The 26,482-nt window shown below is 45.0% G+C and overlaps 1 protein-coding gene across 8 annotated transcripts in view; it reads left to right on the top strand.

Annotated features, from left to right (window-relative positions):
- The window catches only part of TGFBR3 (transforming growth factor beta receptor 3), a 218,841-nt gene that overhangs the window by 82,583 nt on the left and 109,776 nt on the right, over positions 1-26,482 (top strand). For all 8 annotated transcript variants that reach the window (XM_078332415.1, XM_078332413.1, XM_035252123.3 and 5 more), the window contains exon 3: positions 9,631-9,815. In XM_078332415.1, the coding sequence (XP_078188541.1) occupies positions 9,631-9,815 (185 nt within the window). The remainder of the gene's footprint in view (positions 1-9,630; positions 9,816-26,482) is intronic.

The following is a 26,482-nucleotide window of genomic DNA, read 5'->3' as shown; positions in this document are numbered from 1 at the left end:
TCTGCATCTTTACCACTTTTATTACAGCTGAACACACGCTCTTCATTAGTACCCTGGGTGATATGGGGAATCCGAGTGCTGAAAATTATGTGGAATAGGTACCAGATGTTTGTGTCAACTTGGTGTGCGTTTGTATTTAGAATGCTTGAGGATCACATTTATTAAATGTGAAACTTACTATATCTTCTCCAAAATATTACCCCCCTCCATCAGTATTTTTGTCCATGTTGCATGAGGTGTGATATTAGTAATTTCTTTTGGCACAGATTAAATTTAAAGTGTGTGCAGCAAATGCATCTGTTCCCAAATGCTTTGTCTGCATTCTGTCAAGTTTTGGAGCTGGCCTGCAGCCAGCAGGGTGTGGGGGTTCTGCAGCTGCGATTGGAATGCTGTGTTGCAGCTAAAGGACATAATGAAAGGCTGAGTCCACTTGATTTTTTCTTTAAGTGGAACTGGGAATTTAGACATTGATGTTATAGCCAGATCTTAGGGACATTTCCCATGTGTCCAGATAAGCAAGCATTAGTGAAAAGGATGGAGGAGGGCATTTGGTAAAATGAGAAAGGAGTTTCATTAAGTTTATGAAGTCTTTTAAGTCAACCAAACATGATAAGTATGAACCAAGCAATTTATTTTAGTAGACGTGAATGAATGTTTACATTGGGCCTATGCATCTGTTCACACAGTCCCGAGGTGAGGAACTGAGAAGTGCAACACAGAGGCAGGTGGTGCTCTGCCAGGGGAAGAGCCTGGAGCAGGAGTCTCAGAGACCCAGGTTCAAATCCCCCATTGCCACTTCCTGCTGATGTGTGACCTTTGTCAAGTTTCTTAGCCTCTCTTAAGCTCCAGTTTTCCATCACTCTAAAACAGGGACATTAACAGTCTTCACAGTGGCATTGTGAGGATCAGAAACAACATGGACAAGATGTCTGGCCCCTAGTGGTATGGTAACCATACATATGAAGAGTTAACTCTCAGCTTTTCACACAAGGTGGTGGCGCCGGGAGCCACCATGTGCTACGCAGTGTGGCTTCAGGTGGCCCAGCTGCTGAGCATCCGAGTGGTGGGGGCCTGCTTTGTGAAGGAGGCTGGCTTGGCAGTGGTCTTGGCTGTGTGGCCCTGCTCTGGGCCACCTGTGGAGTTTCTCACCACAGAGTTGATTTGAATCTGTGCTGTCTTCAGGTCAGTAAATGTTTTTGTCAGTAGAAGAAGCATCTTGTGGGTGAAGGGGTCTGGGTCTCTTTGCTGGTGGCTGAGGAGAATATACCAAACGGAAGAGCAGAGCCTGACTTCAGTTCAAACAGAACACACACCCAGCAAAATTTTGAGATCAGATTTCTCGGGTAGCCAGTAGAGGAGTATTAAACTCAGCTCACATTTTGAGTACAGTGAAAAGTTAGATTTCTTTGTGAGTTATCCTTAAGGAGTCCTGGACTCAGCACATACCAGATGCCCACAATAAACTGAAATATCCAGATTTGGAGGCACCAGTGAGGAACATCTCTGGAGGGGAATCTGTATGTGCATTACTGCCAGGAAGCACTTTTCTGAAATACGCATGCACCTCTGTGACTCACAACAGTTTACTTGTAGTGGGTTACAGAGTTTCTGTGAGGCTTCAGATGAAGTATCTGCCATGCCTTTTCATGGTAAAGTGTGGTGCAAAGTGAGCAGGTGTGGGTGCTGATGAGCATTGTTGCTTTCAGGCATGTTCATTCCTCATCGTCCATGCTCTGGCTGATCCTTACGTGGTAATGCAGTTTTGCTGTGCTGATAAGGAGCATCATCAGAGCACGTTGCTCACTTGGCTCTTGACTGCAGGGAAGAGATTGTGTAGGGAAGACAGGATGTGGGTTTTCAGCTGTGGCCACAGGAGACACTCCCAGCCTTCTCAGCTGCCAGTGAGGGCCTTCAGTAGCAGCTCCAGAGCTCACAGGTCACCACAAAAGTGAGCAGATGAGTCAGATGGGGTTTTAGAGCATGTTTTCCTGCTTTCCGAGCCTTTGTGGCCCACATGGTGGTCAAGTGAGGATCCGAGCTGCTGTGTTAACTCAGGCACCTGTGCTAGGGCCTGTGGGGTGATCATGCTGTTCCTAGGTAGAAGCCTTCCTGAATGGAGCTGGCCCTAGCCTTGTGCGGACAGATTGCGGAAGGCACCATGATGAGGCCAAGGGGAAAGGATGGGAGACAAGTTCATGAGAGGACTGTGGCAGAGGGAGAGGGACAGGAAGGCTCAGGCCTGACCCAGAAGTGGCAGGATGAGACTGGGGCATGGTGTGCTGACAGAGAGGGAGAGGATTGTCCTGACACCTGGAGAGAAGGGCTTGGCCAGAGAGTGTTCGGGAAGAGAAGACAAACAGATTTGTGTTTCCCGCGTTCTGTGACAGTTGAAGGTGGGGAAGCCCCAACTGGAACTTGATTCTTAGCAGCTAAAAATGCCGCCTCTCTCATTTCATGGTTGGTGTTCCCCGCCTCTCTTCCCGCTTTTAGTATAATGAGGCTTTGGCTCTCAGGTAAAGAGTGAAAGCAGGAAGCCTGGGAAGCCCATGCAGCATGCATCATCCCATGGTTCTTCCCTGACCCCCTACCTCTTTTTTTTTGAGACAGAGTCTCGCTCTGTTGCCAGGCTGGAGTGCAATGGTATGATCTTGGCTCACTGCAACCTCCACCTCCTGGGATCAAGTGATTCTCCTGCCTCAGCCTCCCGAGTAATTGGGACTACAGGTGTGTGCCACCTCACCCAGCTAATTTTTGTATTATTAATAGAGACAGGGTTTCACCATGTTGGCCAGGATGGTCTCGATTTCTTGACCTCGTGATCCACCTGCTTCAGCCTCCCAAAGTGCTGGGATTACAGGCATGAACCACCACGCCCAGTCTCTTCCCCTTTTCTCAGCAATAATTGAGTGCCTGCTATGTGCCAGATACCGTGCCGGAGTGGGGCAGTCAACAGCAGACAGAATGGTTGGGTTCTATTCTTTTGGGGTGTTTGCAGTCTTTGAGAGCATGTAGATGCAAAACCAATAATTGCACAAATAATTATGTGCATCTAATCTCAGGAAGTGCTGTGGAGAGAAACAGAGAGTACCATGAGCGTATGAAAAAATACAGATCTAGCACAGCAAGGGAGGTTTGGGGAGCTTGCTCGAGAGATCAGTAGAATGAGCCGGAGTTTGTCATGCCATGGTGGAGGTAAGGAACAGAAGCGGCGGGGAAGGTGTTCCTGGAGGAAACCTTGCTATGCAGAGGGTCACCTGGGACAAAGGTTGGCACTTCTGACGAAATAAAAGAAGACAAGTACATTAATTAGGGTAGGTTAAGCTACAAATGTCAGAAACCCCATATAACATTGGCTTAAATAAGAAAAAAGTTTACATGTATTTCCTATTTTAAAAAAAGTAGTTCAGAGCTGGTCTGGTGGCACCATGTTAATCAAATATCCAGGCAGCTTATCAGTGGCTTTGCCCTCCTCGGCATGCTGCTTCTGTCTCATGGCCCCAAAGGCTTGCTCTCGTGCCACCCGTCACATCCACCTTCCAGCCAGCAGGCAGCAGGAAGTGGCAGAACTGATCTCTTTCCCTTCCTGCAGGAAGCTGCCAGCTGCTAGCAGGATTGGGAAACGTAGCTTTTGTTCTGGGTGGCTGTGTGACCAGCTGGCACTTGGAGAAAGGAGAACAATGGCTATTGGCAGACAGTGAGCACTTCTGTGCCTCACCAGAATGGCCAAAACACAGGGAGCAAGTGCCCGGGGAGTGCGAGGATGGGCCATGGTAGAAAGCAGGGCCAGATCTTGGAGGGCTTTGTAAGTCATGGTGAGGTTTTGGGGCTTCATCTGGACAGCAGAGATAGAGTAGTAAGTCTTTTAAAGCAGAGAGAAGCAGGATCAGACTTGGGTTTTTCTGAAGATCAATTAGTCTTTTCTGCAGAAGACATTTTGGTGGAGATAAGAATTACGAGTGTGTTGCAGAAGTCAGGTCAAGAGAGATTATGATGCCCGTGGAGATGGAGAGGAGGGGACAGTTGAGTGGTCAGGGAGAGAATCCATTGGGTGAGGAAGGGGAAGGGGTGCCAGGTATATATAGGTGGAGGTGGGTGCCATTTACTGAGGGAGGGAATGAAGGAGGAACAACAGGCATGGGGGTTAAAGATCCTGAGTTCTGCAGATTGAGATTGGGTATTGATGAGACAAAAGTAGATGATGAAGGAGCTGTTGAATATTCAGGTCTGGAGCTTAGAAAAAGAAGTCTGGGTTGGGTGCAGTGGCTCACACCTGTAATCCCAGCACTTCAGGAGGCCAAGGCAGGTGGATCACATAAGGCTAGGAGTTCAAGACCAGCCTGGCCAATATGATGAAACTCCGTCTCTACTAAAAATACAACAATTAGCTGGGCATGGTGGTGGGCGCCTGTAATTCCAGTTACTTGGGAAGCTGAGGCATGAGAATCGCTTGAACCTGGGGAGCGGAGGTTGCAGTGAGCCAAGATTGTGCCACTGCACTCCCATCTGGGTGACAGAGCAAGACTGTCTCAAAAAAAGAAAGAAAGAAAAAGGTCAGTCAGTCTGAGATGGACTGGAGTTGTTTCTGTAAAGAAGATGGGAATTGAACCCATGGATGTGTTTGAGAAAATCTATGGAAAAAGAGTAGAGTGCTCCAAGAAGGCCTGGTGGGCATTTTACCTGGAAGGCGGTGATGGAACAGCTGGTGGCAGAAGAGCATCTCTCCAAGATATTCAAAGGAAAACTTCCTACAATCACACTGCCTCTTTCCTTTGTTGGCCAAAGAGGCTTTCTTTTTCCCCAGAGGAAATCCTCTCCCCCTACTCCTCCACTGTGTCTGTTCTCTGAGGAGAGGACGGGTCTGCACCATACTTAAGAGTTTAACCTATATCCTTTAGCCTGGTCATTTCCACAGGGATTTTTCATTCCCTCTTTTAAGTCTTAATTTTTTTCACTTGTACATTCTGTACCCTTTGCAAACTTATCTAGTTATTTTTTTTCAGGATAAAGTCCTAGCAGGAAGTTGCTGGGTCAAAGGATATGTACCTTTTGTGGGGCCTTAGATACCACTGAAAAATTATACCAGTTTGCTCTCCGAAGCAGCAGTGTGACGCCAGTGTACTATTCGAGGAAGGTTTCTTAAGGCATTTTTGGCCTTAATTTTTTATGAGCATTGCCCCCCTCTCCCAACTTTTCTTTAATGAAGAATTTCAACATACAGAGATGTTGAAACCATTGTACAGAGAACATCTAGATTCCACAATTAGCCTTTTGCAATAGTTGCTTTATCAAATATTTCTCCATCTGTCAATCCATCTCATTTTTTTGGATATATTTCAAAGTAAGTTACAAAACAGTAGATCTTGCCCCTAAATCTGTGACCACATTTTGATTCTCACAGGAAGTACTGGCTGGCTATGGTGGGTCATGCCTGTAATCCCAGCACTTTGGGAAGCCAAGGTGGGTGGGTCATGAGGTCAGGAGATTGAGACCATCCTGGCTAACATTGTGAAACTCCATCTCTAGTAAAAATACAAAAAAGTTGCTGGGCGTGGTGGCATGCACCTGTCATCCCAGCTTCTTGGGAGACTGAGGTAGGAGAATCGCTTGAACCGGGGAGGTGGTGGTTGTAGTGAGCAGAGATGGTGCCACTGCCCTCCAGCCTGGGTGACAGAGTGAGACTCCATCTTAGAAAAAAAAAAAAAAAAAGTGTTGGCACAGTAGCCCAGGCATTGTGCTGGATGTTCACTGTAGACTGCTTGGTCACCCCTTCCCTCTCCTCACCTGGTGGATTCTCTCCCTGGCCACTCAACCCTGTCCCCTTTTCTCCATCTCCATGGGCACCATCTTCTCTCTTGCCCTGATTACTGCAACGCCCAACACGGCAGGACTCTGCCTCCTGAGAGAAAGAGCCCCAACGAGGGCCAAGTCTAAAGCTTTGGGTGACTGGGGCAACCTTGAAACAGTTACTTAAGCACGTTGAGCTTACTTTCCTTTGTTTAAAATGAGGCTAGTGCCACTTCCTTGGGATGTGTCAGAAGGATGTGCAGCACCTAGCATTTCATAGTGGGCACTTAATAAATGCAGCAGCGCCTCTCTTCCTCTCTCTCCCTCTCTCTCCCTCTCCCTCTCTCTCTCTCTCTCTCTCTCCCCCTCTCTCTCCCTCTCTCTCCCTCCCCCCCACCCCCCTCTCTCTGTCTCTCTCATTTTTTGAGACACAGTTTTGCTCTTATTGCCCAGGCTGGAGTGCTATGGTGCAATCTTGGCTCACTGCAGCCTCCGCCTCCCAGGTTCAAGTGATTCTCCTGCCTCAGCTTCCCGAGTAGCTGGGATTACAGATGCATGCCACCATGCCTAGCTAAATTTTGTATTTTTAGTAGAGATGGGGTTTCACTACATTGGCCAGGCTGCTCTTGAACTCCTGACCTCAGGTGATCTGCCCGCCTCGGCCTCCCAAAGTGCTGGGATTACAGGCATGAGCCATCGCACCTGGCCAAAGATACCATTTCTTATATGCCCTTGGGGATGGTGGTAGATAATTCCTGATTTTTTAAAATGTTTTTTGTTTTAAGGACAGTTTAATCATACGTTGTAGCGTTTTTTTCTTTTTCAATCTTGGTGGGAAAAAAATTCTATGAGAAACTTCAAAAACCAACTACTACTATAATATCAGATGGTCACGAACACTCTATTGAGTGTCTTTAAACATTGAGCCAAGTGTGTCTCTGTATTTTCATTTTTTATTTTTATTTTCTAAGACAGGGTCTCACTCTGTCAGCCAGGCTGGAGTGCAGTAGTGTGTCACGATGATTCTCCCACCTTAGCCTCCTGAGTAGCTAGGAGTAGAGGTGTGTACTACCACAACTGCTAATACATACATATATATATATATATATTTTTTTTCCTCGTCATATTGCCCAGATTGGTTTTGAACTCCTGGGTTCAAGTGATCCACCTGCCTCGGCCTTCCAAAGTGCTGGTATTACAGGCATGAGCCATTGCACCTGGCCTCTAGTGGGTGTCTGTAAAGAGTCACTGTCCCAGCACTTGATCAGGGTGTACTTTCTCTTTTCTTTGACCTTAGACTGACTCATATAACCCATGGCTGGAGTTCCAGCCCTTAAAGAGAGTGTTTACCCTGTTCTGGACTCTGGCAAAACAGAGAACATAGACTCTAAGGCAAGAAGTGTGTGTCCTCAGTACTGAAGACTTCCCAGCACTGGTTCCCGTCCTCTTAGCATATTACCTTATCATTTGATTTGTTTCCACTGAGGTTTTGCCCCTGCCCCAGTGGAAGTGAGCAGTGTGGTGATTTAAGGAAGATCTTAATGGGTGATGGTGGCCTCATATGGAGGAGGGCAGGTCAAACAGATTGCAGGCCTTTTTGCAGATTTGTGTTTAGCCTGTTTAGAGCTTTGCACACATACAAGGATGGAACTGAAGGGCAATTTATTTGTGCTTAATTTGTGATAATTGTAAATTCATGGTAGGAGGCTCCGCAACCTGTTCAGAAGGGTTTCCCAGTGTGGGTAGCTCTAGCCAGTGTGTCCCCCTAGAATTGAGTAGGAGTGGGAGAACTCTTTGGAGCTCTGGGTGTGAAATGTACCAGACATCCCACTGTGGCTGGGAGAGCAGGAGGCCAGGCGGGCAGGACGAGGGCAGCAGGGGCAGTGCCTGCCCATATGGTTTCCCTGCACCCCGCCAGGGGCTCCAGGGAATGTACAGTCAGTACCTCCTGTTGTTGCTGTCGGGACATCTTTCTTCACCACCTTATGCTTTCTCAGAAAGCAGCTGGCCACATCCAGCCATACAGAGAGTGGCCGTGATTATTTGAGAAGGCACATCATTTCAGACCAGATAGCTATTAGCAGCCTAGATAATTTCTGTGAGTCCTGAAATAGACTTGGCCCACCAGGCAGGGTGTCTGCTTCTGGTTGCAGACTGGCTGGTTCTGAACTCTGTTTGCAAACCTGGAGAGTACCTTTATTATTTAGAAGTCAGGAAGAACAAACTGGAGCACATTCAGGCCTCTTACCTGGGTTCCATCTGGAAGGCTGTGGTGTAGTAGGCCTGGGTGATCGAATGGAGACAGTAGCACCAAGCTCACAGAAGTGTGTGAGGAGTAAGCATCCTGCATCCTGTTCCTTATTCCTCTGGGTGTGTCTCTGTCAATACAGCCAATGTGAAAGGCAGCTGCAGTGATGTCAGGGCTGTAGCAGCCTATATCTCATATGCCCTACAGCCAAATCCAAGTCTCTGGAATAGTGTCCTACTCACTTATCGGAGAGAGGACTTTTTTTTTTTTAAGCTTAATGATTCATTTCTTCATTTAACAAACATTTTCTGAGCCTCTCATATATGCCAGGCACCTAGTTGAATGCTGAGGATACAAAGATGAGCACTCACAACCCTCAGAGAGGTCACATTTGACCAACACAGATGAATGTGTATACCAGTGGCTATCATGTCAATGCAGCAGTGGAGGCAAGCAGGGAAACTGCGGGAGCGCGGAGAAAGAGAGCCTTCCTCAGCTTGGCATGTTTGTTGTGGAAGTGGAGTGAGAGTGGAAGAGGAATTTGGGCAAAGGAAGCAGGCTTGAATGAGGACATGGAGTTGAGAAGTGTCCTGGTCTCCTGGTGTGTCTGGAGACCTTTAAATAAGTTGATGTGGAGTGGGAAGGGATGAGAGATAGGAAGGGGCTAGATCAAGAAAGGCCTCCTGTGCTCTGTGACAGAGCTCAGGCTCTATTCGGTAGGGCAGCTGTTTGAAGGGACAGGAACTGGCCGCAGAGATGCCAGCAGCAGGCATTTGCTTTGGGAACACCCACACCATTGAGCGCCTCTAGGGGAGGTGAACTGTGCCTGGGTGGAAGGTGGCATGCAGAGTTTGAGCCCTCAGACTGCATTCAGGAAGATGAGTACTTTTCTAGGGTCAGTGAAGAGGTAGAGATGGAGAGGAGTGGAAAGATTTAGGATTTAAGGCTTGGTTGATTAGAGGAAGAGGGAATGAAGAAGCCGGAATCAAGTATGACCAGGATTCTACTTTTTCTATTTCAGGCTCTGCTAAGAGCCTACTACTTCTGGGAGGATTTTTCTGACCTCTGGCCCAAATTTCGCTGCATAGCTCTGGCCCCGATCATGTCTACATGTTACATCTTGCTCTGTATTGTTCTTAAGTTTCTTTTGCTTTCCCTAATAAAGGGAAGCTCTGAAAAGATAGGATCTGTATCTTATACTTTTGTTGAGTTCAATTTATGTATTTTATATTATTTATGTATGATATTATTGGGACTTTAAGCAATTTATTTTATTTATCTCTGGTTTTCTACCAAGAGGGAAGAAGGAATTAAACACAAATGTTAAATGGAAAGTGTCCTATACCCAGAGGAATGCGTTCATGACTTGTGAGTCCAAAAGGGAATTATAAAAATCAGATACATATCAAAATTATCCAAAAGAAGTTTAAGAGATTGGGATTTTAGAAAGTAAGCTCGCTTTTTGACCACTTAGTGTGGAAACAGTTTACCTGGAAAAGCATCTCTGGTGGGTTGGCAGGGTCTTGATCACCCTTGTTCCTTTGAGGAAGAAGAAATTGCTGTTTCTGAGTGGTTTGTGTTTGTAATTCCCTTGGCAGGTCCTGAGCCCAGTGCACTGTGTGAACTGTCACCTGTCAGTGCCTCCCATCCTGTCCAGGCCTTGATGGAGAGCTTCACTGTGTTGTCAGGCTGTGCCAGCAGAGGCACGACTGGGCTGCCACAGGAGGTGCACATCCTGAATCTCCGCACCACGGACCAGGGGCCTGGCCAGCTGCAGAGAGAGGTAGGTGCAGGTGTCAGCTCTCAGCTCATTCCCACTGAATCTGCAGAGAGGATTTTCTGGACAGAAGTCCTAGTCTTCTCTTATGGGGTTCAACAGAGAAGCTCATGTATAAACATAAGAGAACAGGATTTAAAATACAACTGCTATCTGGATTGGGCAGCTTTAGGATTTCTTTGTCTAGAGATTGGTTGACCCTCCCACTTTCCTGGCCCTTCATATTGGAAAAAAACGTTTGTAAGAATTTCATCTTTTAGGCCAGGCATGGTGGTGCACACCTGTAATCCCAGCGCTTTGAGAGGCCAAGGTGAAAGGATCACTTGAGCTCGGGAGTTTAAGACCAGCCTGGGCAACATAGCAAGACCTCATTTCTACTAAAAAGAAAAAAAAAATTGGCAAGGTGTGGTGGTGATCACTTGTAGTCCTAGCTACTTGGGAGGCTAAGGCAAGAGGATTGCTTGAACCTGGGTGATTGAGACCAGAGTGAGCCATGCTTGCCACTGCACTCCAGCCTGGGAGATAGAGTGGGACCCTGTTTTAAAAAATATATAAAAAAAAATAATAATAATTTCATCTTTTAAACATGATTGTGAGAAACCAAATAAGTTACTCATTTCCTCCTGTGTCCTCTCTTTCTTCTTTCCTTTGTTGTGTGAACTTATTGCTTCTGCAGGATGAGTGATGGGAAATGGGAATACTCTGGAATAAAGATGGCAGTACTTTATACTTGCCTGAAAATCTCTGAGCATAACTCCTTAGCACTATCTAGGCAGCTTCCCAAAAGCAGGTAACGTTAGAGGAGGTGGTGATGATAAATATACACGCTCATAGTTACTCGCATTTACTCTGCCCGGTACTGTTCAAAGCACTCGTACACTAACCCCATGAGTCCTACAATTATACTCATTTTACAGGTGACAAAACAGGTGAAGAAAACTTATTTGTGCAAGATCATCAACTTCAGAGAAAAATGGACCCCTCTTTTCCATGGCTCAAAAATGGCCTAGATTGTGGGTGAATGGTCATCATTTAAGAGGACAGATTTCCCAACAAGATAACACAGAGTGGTCTTTCCTTCTGTTTTGAAGTTTCTGTGTGTCAGAAGTGTTATCACTCAGGTATTTCTCTCCTGGGAGAGAGAAACCACAAAAAGTCCTGATCATAATGAAGTATAAGAAAACTAATGCAGAATGGGATTTATTTTCGAGCTTTCTTCTGGTCAGGAGAGTTAATTTCCAAAGCCACTTGTTTATGTGTTTCAGTCACCCCATCTTTTTGGGGTAGTAGGAATAGGAGAAGCACGAGATGTTGAGAAGGAAAAGCAAGCTGATTTTAATCTCGTGAATGTGTGCAGAGTTGGCTCATTTCAGAGACAGATCATCTAACCTTTCTAGCAACGTTGGAAATTATTGTTAACACTCTTGGTTGCTTGCCATTGTTGCTGCAACTCATATTTCAGGTCAGATTTCTTTATCCCAGTAACGTGTGTTTAATTCTGAACTTACAGAGGAGAGTGTGTGGTGAGAGGGAAAGAAGGAGAGGAGGAAATGCAGCTCCTATGAAGCGTTGCTGACTCCAGCAATTCTTTAGCAGCGATAATTATTCATTTTATATATGCTTCTCTCAGAGGCACTCAGAGGGAAAAGAAAGTCTGAGCTCTTAAAGAAGCAGCAGCAGCAGAAAATTCTTGATGTTAAATTGTGCAGTGTTGTTGTTGACTCTGAAAACAGGTTCAAATAAGACTACTGAAATGAAAGAAAAATATCTCAAGGAGTGACAGCAGGGCTTTCCTACACTTGCATTTACTATGTTACTCAAAATGGAATTCATTTTAGGACATGGCAGTACTGAGGATACATAACATTAGCTGGCATCAGGGACATAGTGTGTTCAGTGAGGATGAAAAGAAAGAGGGCCTGCAAAGGGTAGTCCCAAACTTATTTAAAAACCTGAACAGTATTCTCCTTCAATATTTGTATAGTATATGCATGATTTTGGGCCAGTGATTTGAAGACGTTCCTGAGCATAGACAACTGAGGGACCTTTAGGAATTACATGATTATAGTTCAATACTGTTTGAAAACAAGATTTTGGGATAACTGATTTTCAGACATTCCATCTGGCTCTGCATTGTGCACCTATGGCAGACCTCAGAGTAGTTTTCATATACAAAGTGAGCCTAGAGGATGACATCAGAATGAGGGTCAGGACAACAAGAGAATGAAAGAGATTATTTATGGATGGTAAGATGGGTGTGGATAAGTATTAAATATTGCCCACCCTCTTGACATATGACTGTGTAGAACATTACCACAGCTGTTCAAACAGCTTTTAAAAATCATTTGAATCACATGACCCAGCAATTCCACTCTTAGGTATATACCCGAGAGAAATGAAAACACATGTCCACACAAAGACTCGTCTGTGACTGTTCGTGGCAGCATTAGTCCAAAAGTGGAAAGACCCAAATGTTCATCTTCTGTTGAATGGATAAAATGTGGTATATCCATACAGTGGAATGTTATTGAGCAATAAAAAGGGTGACATACTGATAAATGCCACAGCATGGATGAACCTTGAAAATCTGCTACATGACAGAAGACAGACACAAGGACCACATATGATTCCATGTATGTGAAATGTTTAGAATGCAGAAATTTGTGGCTCATGCCTATAATCCCAGCACTTTGAGAGGCCGAGGCAGGTGGATCACAAGGTCAAGAGATCGAGACCATCCTGGTCAACAAGGTGAAACCCCATCTCTAATAAAAATACAAAAATTAGCTGGGCATGGTGGCACATGCCTGTAATCCCAGCTACTCATGAGGCTGAGGCAGGAGAATTGCCTGAACCCAGAAGGCGGAGGTTGCGGTGAGCTGAGATTGTGCCATTGCACTCCAGTCTGGGTAACAACAGCGAAACTCCATCTCAATAAAAAAAAAAAAGAATGCAGAAATTTCTAGAGACAAGGTAAAGTAGTCATTGCTTAGGGATAGAGGAGAAAGAAGGAAATGAGGGTTGGCTGCTAATGGTTACAGGCTTTTTTTAAAAAGTGGAGGATGGGGCGGGTGCAGTGGTTCATACCTGTAATCCCAGCCCTTTGGGAGGCCAAGGCGGGTGGATCACGAAGTCAGGAGTTTGAGACCAGCCTGGCCAACATGGTGAAATCTGATTTCTACTAAAAATACAAAAATTAGCTGGGTGTCATGGTGGGCACTTGTAATCCCAACTACTTGGGAGGCTGAGGCAGGAGAATCATTTGAACCTGGGAGGCAGAGGTTTCAGTGAGTTCAGATCGCGCCATTGTACTCTAGCCATTGTACTGGGTGATAGGGTGAGATTCCATCTCAAAAAAAAAAAAAAAAAAAAAGTGGAGGCTGGGCATGGTGGCTCACACCTATAATCCTAGCACTTTGGGAGGCCGAGGCGGGTGGATCACCTGAGGTCAGGAGTTTGAGACTAGCCTAACCAACATGGCAAAACCCCATCTCAGTAAAAATACAAAAATTAGCCGGGTGTGTTGGCGGGCGCCTGTAGTCTCAGCTACTTGGGAGGCTAAGGCAGGAGAATTGCTTGAACTCGGGAGGTAGAGGTGGCAGTGAGCTGAGATCGCGCCACTCTACTCCATCCTGGGTGACAGAGCAAGACTCTGTCTCAAAAAAATTAAAAGAAAAAAAAGTGAAGGAGAGACAAAAATGTTCTACAACTCTGTGAATGTACTAAAAACTGTTGAATTGTAATTTAATTGGGTGAATTTTATGGTATGGGAATTGTATCTCAACAAAACTATTTAAAAAAAAATTTGACCTGCTGACATGCTAATTAGTCTATAAAGTTTACCTTGGCTCAATTGACTTTTACCAATTGCTTCCTCTTTCAGCTTAAACTCACCTAATGCTTTTTGTTATTTTCAAATAATAGATATGCCATGATATGGTCTATGCTAAAAATAACAGCTGATCTGTTTTGGGGGTAATAATAGGAGGACCTATTATTTAGGCCTTTGTTTAGTCTCTATCAAATATTTTCTTTTTTTTGAGATGGAGTCTTACTCTGTTGCTCAGGCTGGAGTGCAGTGGCGCCATCTCTGCTCACTGCAGTCTCTAACTACTTTACTTTGCCTCCTGGGTTCAAGTGATTGTCCTGCCTCAGCCTCCTGAGTAGCTGGGACTCTCAGTGAGCTGAGATCGCGCCACTCTACTCCATCCTGGGTGACAGAGCAAGACTCTGTCTCAAAAAAATTAAAAGAAAAAAAAGTGAGATGCCATGCCCAGCTACTTTTTTGTGTTTTTAGTAGAGAAAGGGTTTCACCGTGTTGGCCAGGAGGGCCTCGATCTCTTGACCTAGTGATCCGCCCTCATTGGCCTCCCAAAGTTCTGGGATTACAAGCATGAGCCATCGCATCTGGCCTTTTTTTTTTTCTTGAGACAGAGTCTCGCTCTGTCACCCAGGTTGGAGTTCAGTTGCATGATCTTGGTTTACTTCAACCTCTGCCTCCTGGGTTCAAGCAATTCTCATGCCTCAGCCACCTGAGTAGCTAGGATTACAGGTGTGTGCCACCGTGCCTGGCTAATTTTTTATATTTTTAGTAGAGATGGAGTTTCATCATGTTGGCCGGGCTGGTCTCAAACTCCTGGCCTCAAGTGATCCGCCTGCCTTGGCCTCCCAAAGTGCTGGGATTATAGGGGTGAGCCTCCATGCCTGGGCTGTACCAAATATTGAAGGCAAATATTTTTTTAAATGAAATGATAAGTGCCGTTACTTACAAATTAGGAAAACAATTACCGTGCTGGCTCCAATCCCTAATTGACTATGACTCTAAAAACTGTAGTAGTTGGTTTTCTTGATGTAATCCTTAAATGTGAGGGAATTACTAAATCAGCCCCATTTCCTCTTGGTTTGTAATTGGTACAGGATCAGTATCAAGATCTATTGTAAATCACCCCATCTCTAATATTTTACTATTAACAAATTCCTGCCTCCCAGGTGCCTTAATGTTCTTCAGCTGGGGAGAGATTTTTAATTTTCCTGTATAGAGGCGGTGACAGAGCCTATACCCAGAAATAGTAACTGCAGCAGATTGACAAGATTTAGGGAGACAGTTATGCTTAAATTGGATGAACAGTTTTATAGGCCAGCATTGAATTTGTATCAGAAACACGCTTGTTACAGCAGTACATAAAAAGACCTTGGTACCAAAGCACTGTTTTGTCATTGGCCTCCCTGCTGGGCTCTCCTTGAGACAGAGTAGACCTATGGTTGTATTTTTCATCTGAGAACACACCTCTCATTTGTAATCATTGGTTTCAGAAACAACAGCCTGGAAGTGAACAGGAAGCTGGAAAATGACTTTCTGGCAGCAGAGGAGAGCAGAAGAGCATAGACAATGCTGAGAGATCAGATTTATCTTTTAGAATAGGTGAGAACCAGTGTCATGGTTTCCATCCCCGTGAAAACCAGCTCCTGGTGCCCTCTGACTTTGAAGTAAAATGCAGCCACCCACTTCGGTCGGACTCCAGAGTTTAACTGCTCGGGGTGTTTCCTGATTCTTGAGAAGGGTTGCAGCACCATTGAGGCTTGTTTACAGTAACTACTTTGATTAGTTGCTGGAATGGCAAGAATTTTGTTTCCTATCATCTAATTTTTACTTGTGACCTGCTTTTATGTGGTGGCATGTCTTTTCTATTTCCGACCTATCTAATTGCTTGCTTATTATGAAAAGCTGCTCAGGATAAGCCCTTAGTTAGCCATTACATATGTGTAGGAAAGATACGGACATTTAAATTTATGTGTTTGTTTTGACATTAAAGGAGCAATGGGCGTTCCACTGCCTGGCTGTAGGGGTGGAGTGGGGACAGGAGGCTCCATTACCATGGGAAAGGGGCCAGGTTTAATAACCTGACCCGTCAAAAAGCTCATAACCCTCTGAGCTTCTCTGCGTCATTCTGGAAGAGGATTTGGGATGAGCTTCCAGCAACAGGCATTTCAACAATGTAAGCAGAAATACAGAATGAGGACCACGGGAAAAGGAAGAGTGCAGTTTGTTAGCCATGTGGGTTAATGTGGCTGCTATGATTGTTTGAAATTTGACTCCAGGGTTTTTGGCAGGCACAGCCAAATGGGATGTGTGGTTAATCACACGTGTGCCTCCAAATCACTTTTACTTTGTGCCTTCTCTGAGGACTCTGGCATAAAGCTGCCCCTTTCTTGGTTCTTTTTGAGGGCAGGAAAGACCACAGTTGGGAGAAAGAGAAGGAAGTAAACACTGTCAAATGCTAGTTGCTCGACTTGCCTCTTTATAGCTCTCACAACCCACAAATAACAATACCAGCAGCCACAGCAGTGGAGACTGCGTGTCTCCTGAGGGCCAGCCATCTGCCAGGCACTTGTTTGGTTCTGCCAGTCTTGTCGTCAGCCTGCAAGGGAGGCTTGGTGGTTCACTGTTTTTGCAGAAGAGGATGCTTGGGCTTAGGGAGGTTACACAACCAGATGGTGAGCTGTGGAGCCAGGCCAGAGTTGTGTCTGTTGGATTCTACAGTGCACGCTGCAAGCTTTCCCCACACTCTACACAGTTGTCCTTTTCCTTTTAGCTTTTACTTGGTTCTGGGCTACAGAACCTGCTAGTCTGCTTTGTTAGACAGCCAGCAAGTAGGTCTGTTAGTGAGGGTTTGGGTTCTGTGCATAGGTGTGTAATAACTCTTTCCAGTCCTTGGGGTCCTTTTCGATTCCCTTCCTTGCAGCTTTGGGGCAGTATCAAGTTGGTCTGTGTGTGGCAGTGTCTCTTCTTTCCCTTTCATGGTTTAGGATTATCACACCAAATGCCAGTAATTAAAAAATGCAGGGCTGAGCTCAGGAGCTATTGTGCTCTATGTGGCTGCTAATCCCCATGCTAAGTGGCACTGCCCAGGGACCTTTTATGTTCTTGTCTGTTTTTATAGTTAAACATTCCCCCCACCTCCCCCCACAGGCATTCAGCTGCCTTCACAAAAGTAGCTCACCTGTCCTCTGCTTATAATTTCCTGTATCCTGTTTCCAAACTTGCTTTAACTGTGTGATAAGAGAGAACTAGCACATTAACTGACCCTTTGCTAAGAATGAAATGCAAGAGCTTCAGTATTCAGACTTTGTCCTCTGATTTGACATCTTTTTGCTTACATTGAGGAATCTGGCAATTAAGGGGTTGACCATTTTAGAGATTTTTATCTGCCTACCTACCCCACTTCTGCAATATTAATACCCGAACACCTTTTCTCATTTCCCCCTCAGTTATCAAGATTCAGATAAAAGAGTGCTTGGTGAGGAATGGGTGTGCCTTGCCCATCACCACTAAAAGAATTGATAGAAAATCTCAAGGCTGGATTTTGGGAGAATGCATATGTGAGAGCAAAAAACATTAAACTAGCTACATTCTTTTCTTTATCTAGAGCATTTTTTACCCTGCTGCTATTCATAAATGACTTCCTAATGCTAGTCCTATGCATATGTAGAAAAGGCAAAAAACGGAGGGCTATTTATGTTTGAGTTATTTTATATGTGGTATGTACTAAGCAAGTGTCAAAGAAAACTTCTCACACACAGACACTGTATATGGGAATGTATTCTAAACAAATACATTCCACATATAAGCACTGCCTGGCATTGGTTTAAAAGGATGCAGTTGCGGAAATCACCCCAGCCTGACAGGGAAGATTACCTCTGAAACGGTCATTTTGTTTCCCACCAGACCTGTAGCAGATATGGTCATGCACTGCTTCATGACAGAGAAACATTCAGAGAAATGTGTCATTAGGGGATTGTGTTGTGCAGACATCATAGTATAGGTTCACAAACCTCGATGGTATGTGCTCCCCTTTCCATGCTTGGACCAGCGCCTTCACACTGCCCAGCAATGTCATCGTTTAAATTGCATTGCGTGTATTCAAGTAAAGGAGCAACTGTTTCTAAATTATATCAGTGTCGTATTCATTCAGGCCCTCCCATCCTATGTGGACAGACAGATTCAGTTGCCTTTGTAGGTAATGAAACAATACTCAAATAAATGGGGGAGGGAGGGAAGGAGAGAGGAAATGGGCAGCAGGTGGGGAGAGATGGAGAAAGAAAGAGAGAGGGAGAGAGAGAAAGAGTACAGTCATGGGCCACATAACAATGTTGCAATAAACAGGAACCACATGTACAACGGTGGTCCCATAAATAATTTTCCTGTACCTTTTCAATGTTCAGATATGTTTAGGTACACAACTTCTTACCATTGTGTTACAATTTCCTACAATATTCAGCATAGTAACACGCTGTGCACGTTTGTAGCTTAGGAGCCATGGGCTATGTATACCATATGGCTAGGTGCTGGTCCAAGCATGGAAAGGGGAGCAGAGTCAGGGACAGCAAGGCAATGCATCTGCCAGCTGTCACAACAGAGGACAATGCAAGTGGGAGTTGACACTGGTCACACTAGTCACTGATGATTTGTAACACTTTGGGGCAAGGTGTTCAATCTAAAATTCCAGCTAACTCTCAAATAGGAACTCTCCAGAAATGCAGTCTTGGACTCTTAGAAAAAGTGAAAGCAGAAATCAGAGAGGTAATAATAAGCACCAGGGCTTAGTAAACAAACCAGGACACAAGGCTAAGCTAAGAAGTTGAAGTGTTCCTACCAAGATGCAGGCTGGTCACACCACTGAAGTCCTGCCATTCATCACAGTAATATCCAGATGCTGTAACATTGCCCTAGGAAAGCAGAGCCCTTGCCCCAACAGAGAGACTGAGCCTGGTTGGACTCTGCCATTTTAGAATAAGGTAATGCTGCTTTATATTCTATGCTGGCTGGACAATTGCAAAAAACCTCTCTTATTATTGCCTCTTTCTCTGGATAGAGAAGAGACTGCCTTGAGCTGCCCCCCTACCCTGGCTTTTTGTGTTTTGAGATGGAATTTCGCTCTGTTGCCCAGGCTGGAGTGCAGTGGCATGATCTTGGCTAACTGCAACCTCTGCCTCCTGGGTTCAAGTGATTCTCCTGCCTCAGCCTCCTGAGTATCTGGGACTATAGGGTGCACCACCACGCCCTGCTAATTTTTGTACTTTTAGTAGAGTTTCAGTAGAGATGAGATTTCACCATGTTGGCCAGAATGGTCTTGATCTCTTGACCTCATGATCCGCCTGCCTCTGTCTTTCAAAGTGCTGGGATTACTGGCATGAGCCACTATGCCTGGTCAACCCCTTTCAGAATTTGTGCAGCGGCAGCATTTTCCAACCAGTATGGTGTTTTGTCTTTGTGGGGGTTAGGGTTAGAACCCTGATGTGTACTACTGTTGCCATGGTAACTGCCCTTGACTTTTAAAAAAATTATATAATTTCCTGAAAATGTTGTTAGACAATGTTTTTACAAGAGCACCCTCCACAGTTAAAAATGTGACATTTTGCTCTTAGAACTTTTGGGAGAGTATTAAAAAAAGCAGTAGACCCAAGTCAGGAGCAGGTCTGCAAATCTGAGACGCAGATGTGCCGATTGGGCAAAGGCCCAATGCATGCACGTGCAGCAGCTCCAGTTTTCCAGCTTGGGCCTTCTTGCCATTGCTTATCTGCTTCTTGACATTCTGTTTGAGAGTAAAAGGAAACTTACTGCTAATTGCTGATTTAAATACTTAAATTCTGCAAAAGTGTTTGTTGTATTGCGTTCAATCACTCCTTTCTCAGTGTTTTCTAAATATTTCTGTGTAAATTTAGACACGTTTAATTATTTCACTTTTCTTCAATGATGATGAGGCCATGAATGACTTAGCCCCTCTGATGCCTCAGGTCAGTTTATTTCTCTTTTTCTTCCCCTGTCCCACTTGAATGAGTGAACACCTATACGTCCTTCTTTCCCTTCTTCCCTCTTTGTGGCCTGAGCTCATTCTTGGGGAGACCCTGATGAGGCCCCTTTGACTAACTCAAGGGCTGCTAGGGCTAGAGGGTCCCTGGAGTCTACCTAGCCCTAACACCTTAGGGGGACCAGACCAGAGTGTGTAGCGGTGACATGTTCACAGTTAACTATGAACTTGGTGCTGGCACTGGAGTTGCCCCAGGGGACACCAACTCCTGTCGAAGAGCTGCTTCTACACATCTCCTTGCCTGCCCTTTCTCCTCTCCAGCTTATGAAGCCTCCAGTGCTGTCAAGTACTCCCTTTCTGGCACCTTTCTCTTGGTTTCCTGGTTCTCATTCTACCATTCAGTCTATTTTTCTGTTTCTTTCTCAGCTGCTCACTCTTCCTTCTTAGGTGGTTTTTTTTTTTGAGACAGGGTGTGGCACTCGCCCAGGCTGGAGTGTAGTGGTGGGGTCTCAGCTCACTGCAACCTCAAGCTGTTCTCCCACCTCAGCCTCTTGAGTAGCTGAGACTGTGATTTGCCCGGCTAATTTTTGTATTTTTTGTAGAGATGGGGTCTCACCATGTTGCTCAGGTTAGTCTCAAACTCCTGAGCTCAAATAATCTGCCCGCCTCGAACTCCCAAAGTGCTGGGCTTACAGGCATGAACCAGTGTGCCTGGCCTCAGGGGTTCTTGAATGAGGCACAGCCCTTGGCCCTCTGTTTTTCTCTGTCTTCTCTCCCTGAGGTGGCTTATCTATTCTTAGGATTTTGCTTATCACTTCCTTGCTTACAACTCCCAAAACTCTGCCTGGGCTTCTCCAGTGGAGCTCCAGTCAGATGGCTGAAGCACCCCAGCTCTTGGGTCCCACCTTGAGCTGCCAGGTGCCTAAGATGTGGACTGGAGGAGTGACTGTCACTGTAGTTCACTCCCATGTTAGATACAGGGCTAATGTCAGCTCTGCTACTCCCCATGTGTGACTCTCGGCAAGTTACTTAATTCCCTAAGCCCTATTTCCTCATCTGTAAAATGGAGATGATAGTAGCACTTTTATTATTATTATAATTATTATTTTGAGACAGAGTCTGGCTCTGTCACCAGGCTGGAGTGCAGTGGCTCAATCTCAGCTCACTGCAGCCTTGCCTCCCAGGTTCAAGTGATTCCCCTGCCTCAGCCTCCTGAGTAGCTGGGACTACAGGTGCATGCTAACATGCCCAGCTAATTTTTGTATTTTTAGTACAGTCAGGGTATTACCATGTTGGCCAGGATGGTCTCAATCTCTTGACCTCGTGATCCACCCGCCTTGGCCTCCCATAGTGCTGGGATTACAGGCATGAGCCACTGTTACCAGCCAGTAGCACTTTAGACGGTTCTCCAATCATTGAGAAATGTCTCTGTGGCACTTAGGGCAGATATAGGTACAGTCAACTGCTAGCTAACAGTAATTTTTATTCTCTCTAAAATAGAATTTAAGAACCCTCCTAGGCCACTTCTCCTGAATCCAGTGCTGGTTTTTCAGTCTGGCTTCCCTGTCCCATCAATGTCACTAGTACCCTCCATCTTGGGACTTTTGAACCATCTTGGATTTGCCCATTCTCTTTTTTTTGAGACAGTCTCGCTCTGTTGCCCAGGCTGGAGTGCAGTGGCATGATCTTGGCTCACTGTGACCTCCGCCTCCCAGGTTCAAGCAATTCTTCTGCCTCAGCCTCCCAAGTAGCTGGGATTATAGGTGCCTGTCACCACGCCCAGCTAATTTTTGTATTTTTAGTACAGTCAGGGTATTACCATGTTGGCCAGGCTGGTCTCGAACTCCTGGCCTCAAGTGATCTACCCGCCTCAGCCTTCCAAAGTACTGGGATTACAGGTGTGAGTCACTGTGCCTGGCCTACCCATTCTCTTTAAATCCTGTATTTAGCCAATCACCATGTTTTATTGAAATTGCCTCTGCAATTGCCCTTGAATTTCTCTGTTTCTCTCCACTTACCCTGCAGCCCCCTTAACTGGTCTCTTGGGTCTGGCCTCTTTGGCTTTAGATGCTGATTCTTTCTGTCCAGCTTGTGAACATCTTCATAAAACCAAACTTTTCTAAATAATGCTCTCATAATGAATATGTTTATTCATTCACAAGCCTGTTCAATGAATCACTATTAAGAACCCACTGTGTGCTAAGTAGCTGCTCTACCAGAGTCTTACTCATTTTTGTGTCTTTAGCACCTATTAGAGTTAAGAGAGAATTTAATGAAACATGACAACTAATGCGACTAATATATTTTAAAATTTGCAGAAGGACAGGTGCGGTGGCTCATGTCTATAATCTCTGCACTTTGGGAGGCTGAGGCAGGCAGATTGCTTGAGCTCAGGAGTTCAATTCCAGTCTGGGCAATATGACAAAACCCTGTCTCTATCAAAAATACAAACATTAGCTGGCAGGAGGATTGCTTGAATTCAGAAAGTTGAGGCTGCAATGAGCCATGATCACTGCACTCCAGCCTGGGCAACAGAGCAAGACACCATCTCAAAAACAAAAAAAGAAAGAAAAAACAGAAGCCCAATAAAGGGAGTGTTTATTCTATCTGGAAGTGAGAGAAGGATTCCCAGAAGAAGGAGCATTTGATGGAAGACTGAAAAGTCAAATCGATGTTGCTGGGCCAAGGGATGAGAGGACACGATATCCACAGAGGGAAGAGTGGACACCAGGTGTGGAGGAATGTTCTTCACCTACATGGTGTGACTGGTAGAGAGATCAGGGGTGCCAGGCAGGACCGAATTCTGCCTGCTGCCTGTTTTTGTTTTTAAAATAGCTTTAATGAGATATAATTTATGAACTATAATGTTTACTTGTTTAAAATGTACAAGTCGGTGGTCTTTAGTATATTTATAGAAGTGTGCAACCAGTGGCCTATAATCTAATTTTACAACATTTTCATCACGCTAAGAAGAAATCTTGTATCTATTAACAGTTGCTCTCCCGGTCCCTTTGTGCGCCCCATCCCCAGCCCATCCCCAGCCCAAAGAAGCCACCAGTCTACTTTCCAGATTTATCTATTCTACGTATTCATATGAATGGGATCATGCAATATGTGATCTCTTGTGTGTAGCTTCTTTCACTTACCATAAAGCACGATCAAAAATGATAGTTGATAGTTCATCACTGTTGTAGCACGTATCAGTTGTTTCATTCCCTTTTATTCCTGGGTAGTTTTCATTATATGGCTTTACCATGTTTTGTTTATGCATTCCTCAGTCCGATGCCTGTTTTTAAAGTTTTATTAGGACAGAGCCACACCTATTTGATATTGTATTGTCTCTGGCTGCCTTCTTACTACTGTGGCAGAGTTGAGTATTGTGTCAGAGACGTGCATGGCCTGCAAAGCCCTAAATCGTTACTATTTGGCCCTTTGCAAGAAGAGTTTGCCAATTCCTGGAATAGAGGATGGAGATAATGGAGGGGGCGGGGGCGGGGCCGAGTGGAAGATGAGGCTGGAAAGGCCACATGACTGAGGATTTGGACTTAATCCTGTGGATTGGTGTTTCTAAAAGTATGTGTGGTGTGTGAAGCCCCTGCATCGGAATCCTTCGGTGTGTACATTCCTGAGCCTCACCCTGGATTTATCAGCTAAAACCCTTGCCCCCGCCTTTATTCTTAATTCCGCCTGGACTTCATTCTTCAGTCTCTCAGTTCTTGCCATGTTGAAAGCCCATGCTTAGGTCTTTGCTCTTCACCAAACCCTTGCCTGATTCCTTTACCGTCCTTCATTTCCTTCTTTTATAAATACCGCCCTGAATCTTCTTCCCCCTACCACAACCTGGGCCTTCCCACAGTATGGAATTATATGAATGATATGTGTTAATTCTGCACACTCAGCTGGTGAGTGGAGTTCTTTAGGGCAGGAATTCGGTCTGGAGCCTTTTTTTGCATTATGCAAATTGGGTTATCGCATGGCACCAAGGATGTTATTTAAAGTATAACTGAAAATCTTACGTGACTCTCGTTTTGCGTAGTGCCTCTTTATTTGATTTGCATTCTACTAGTGGACTTAGTGTTTGCTTCCCCAAGTCCCTCTTAACACTAGAGGTAAGCAGGTGTCCTCCATTTTGTATGACTACTTTGATTTATTTTTTAATTAATCTTATTTTTTACTCTAAATTCTGCAGATCTTTGTTTCAATCCTTCCCTAGCCCATTTCTAAATCTTCATTACATGCTTCTTTTACTCTGAGGGGTTTTAGTCATCTGCTAGTAAACTAGTTAGTCCTTTCCGTCAGCTGGGTAAAAAGCTATAAATGGTTTTCAACTCTATGCAGCTCCCTTGGGCAGCTCATTTGATCTGAGCCAGGTTTGAAGTTGGGCCATTGAGAATGATCTGTCCTCATGATGTAGGGGGTGACTCCAGCCAATTCTTAATATTGCTGGAATTAATTAACTTTGTTTCCTCTAACTGAAAGAAGGCATTTTACTCTATCGTGTATTATTAAATACCTTATAACTTGATGTTTTTAAATTTTGTTTTCTTGCTCAGTGAGTACTTAAAATATCCCTGCCTATATAGTAATTTGTTCCCTGTTTAATATGGCTTTTTCCTTTGTTTACTCTGGACTCGGGTCTTTGTAGCTTGTTTTCTAAGTCAGCTCAAAAGTTGCTGGTCATTGGATTTGGCAGCCTTTGCAAGCTTTACCCACCAGAACCCTACAGGAAGTTGTGTGTCGGCCAGAAGAGTCTGTTTATTTAGAGCGTGATGTCCAGCAGAAGCAATCCATTTATGAGGGTCTGGTCTTAAAGACACAGGCATCTGAGTCTGCGTTTGGAAGACCTGCTGCTTTGGCTTCCATTGCAGTCGTGCTCTCTGCTTTCCTGACCGGGCACCTCAAGTGGTACTGTTGGCTAATTAAAGGAGTCCTTTTCCCTGAGCTCCTTGGCCTTGTCTGAAAGGCTAAAATATCAAGGCCCAGATATTAGACAGATAGGGTTCTAGTCCAAGACACCCTACACTAATGCTTTATATTTATGGCTTTTTTTCACCTGAACCAGAGTCCTTCAGCTGAATCTGAAATTTGTACATCTCTTGGAGGAAGAAGGGCAAATTACAAGCATGACTTGGGTACTTTTGAAGATAAGAGAGGTGATGAGATGGGGTGTTACTGGTCCGCACTGTGAGGCAAGAACAGAGCCAGCTTTAGGATCCAAGATCCCTGCCATAGACTAACCCTTGTCCGGAGCCCAGCCGTCACCTTGTGCCCGTTAGAGCTTTATTTCTACTTGTTGATACATGTGTACACACATCTGATCCTTTTTGAATTTGCTACAGCAAGTTGTGATGCGGCTGTAGGTTCTCTGTGCCTAGCATGGGGCTTGCTGCAGGTTAGGGACTCCATGCCTGTGGACCAATTTACATGGAAGCTGCATTGATGTCTTCTTAAAAGGTGAGTCCTCTCCTCACATGGTGCCATGTGGCATCTCTACCAGTGATGTGAGCACATACTGAGGTGCCTTGTGGGAGACAAACAAGGAGGTATAGCAACTGCTGAGAAGCCTGAGTAACAAAAGGTAGAAAGTATGCTCTCATATCTCTCAGCCCTCCCCAGGCCCCTGGGTTTTTTGTTTGTTTGTTTGTTTGTTTGAGACGGAATCTCACTCTTTAGCCTTGGCTGGAGTGTAGTGGTGCGATCTCAGCTCACTGCAACCTCCGCCTTCCTGGGTTCAACCGATTATCCTGCCTCAGCCTCCTGAGTAGCTAGGACTACAGGTACTCATCACCACACCCAGCTAATTTTTTTATTGTATTTTTGGTAGCGATGGGGTCTCACCATGTTGGCCAGGCTGGTCTCAAACTCCTGACCTTGTGATCCACCTGCCTCGGCCTCCCAGAGTGCTGGGATTACAGGTGTGAGCGACCGCACCCGGTGCCCCTGGGGTCTTTTAATGATCTGCAGTTGGATTTTTTTTTGTGAGGTGGAAGTTATATTGAAACTTCTGCCCCAGAGTAGTTCCTGAAGAGCATTGACTTTCTTGGAGCCTTAGGTAAATTTAACACTTACTAAAGGTAAAAACAGTCCTTTCCACATTCCTCTGCTTCTCCTCTCAAACTCAGGTCAGTCAATGTGCAAGCAGTGCTTTCCTTGGGAGGCAGCAGTTTCTGAAAGTAAAAGAGAAAGCTCTGGTCTAAGGGCACCAAAGGGCTGTCGGGACACGCATGATTCCGTGTTGGGCACGTGGGCGTGTAGGTGTCTCCTTGGCTTGCCACACAGTCTTAAATTTGGGCATTGTCCAAAATCAAAGGCAACTGAAGAGCTTAATTTCCAGTGATGATACATTTTGCCTCAGTCATCTGGCCCCAAAAGACTCCTGGGGGCTGATCACCCTCCCTTCTATTCTGAATGCCCCCCAGAGTGTCACTTGGTGCTTTTGGCCAGGGGGCTCTGCGTCTTCCCTGCTGTGAGTTCTTCCTGCTGAGCCCAGCATCCCCGCCAGGGCTTTCACGCAGGCCCTTGATTGCTCTCAGCACATGTGTTGCTGTTTATTTTTGATTCCTACTTTCATAAGGTTTGAAGATTCCACTCGTTTTTCTGTCACCACTGGTTGTTAAGATACAATCTAGATGAAATGGTAATATTACCATTGTGAACAATTATTTTTCTAAAAGAATCTTTTTTGTTCATTTTTAATGCTGTTAAGATCTAATTCCCAGTATTTTAGTTGGAAGCTGTTCAAATTTCCCAAATCATAAAATCTTTCAAAGCCTACTCCAAGTTACTTTTTCTTGATTCAGTTCTCCTCCTATTTGCATTTTTTAAAAAAGTCCAGCCTATTTCCAAATATGGAAATGATCTCTG

The sequence above is a fragment of the Callithrix jacchus genome, chromosome 7 (assembly GCF_049354715.1).
Source record: "Callithrix jacchus isolate 240 chromosome 7, calJac240_pri, whole genome shotgun sequence".
Classification (NCBI taxonomy): Eukaryota; Metazoa; Chordata; class Mammalia; order Primates; family Cebidae; genus Callithrix; species Callithrix jacchus.
Note: the sequence above shows the minus strand (reverse complement) of the source record. Positions and strands in the feature narration are given on the sequence as shown.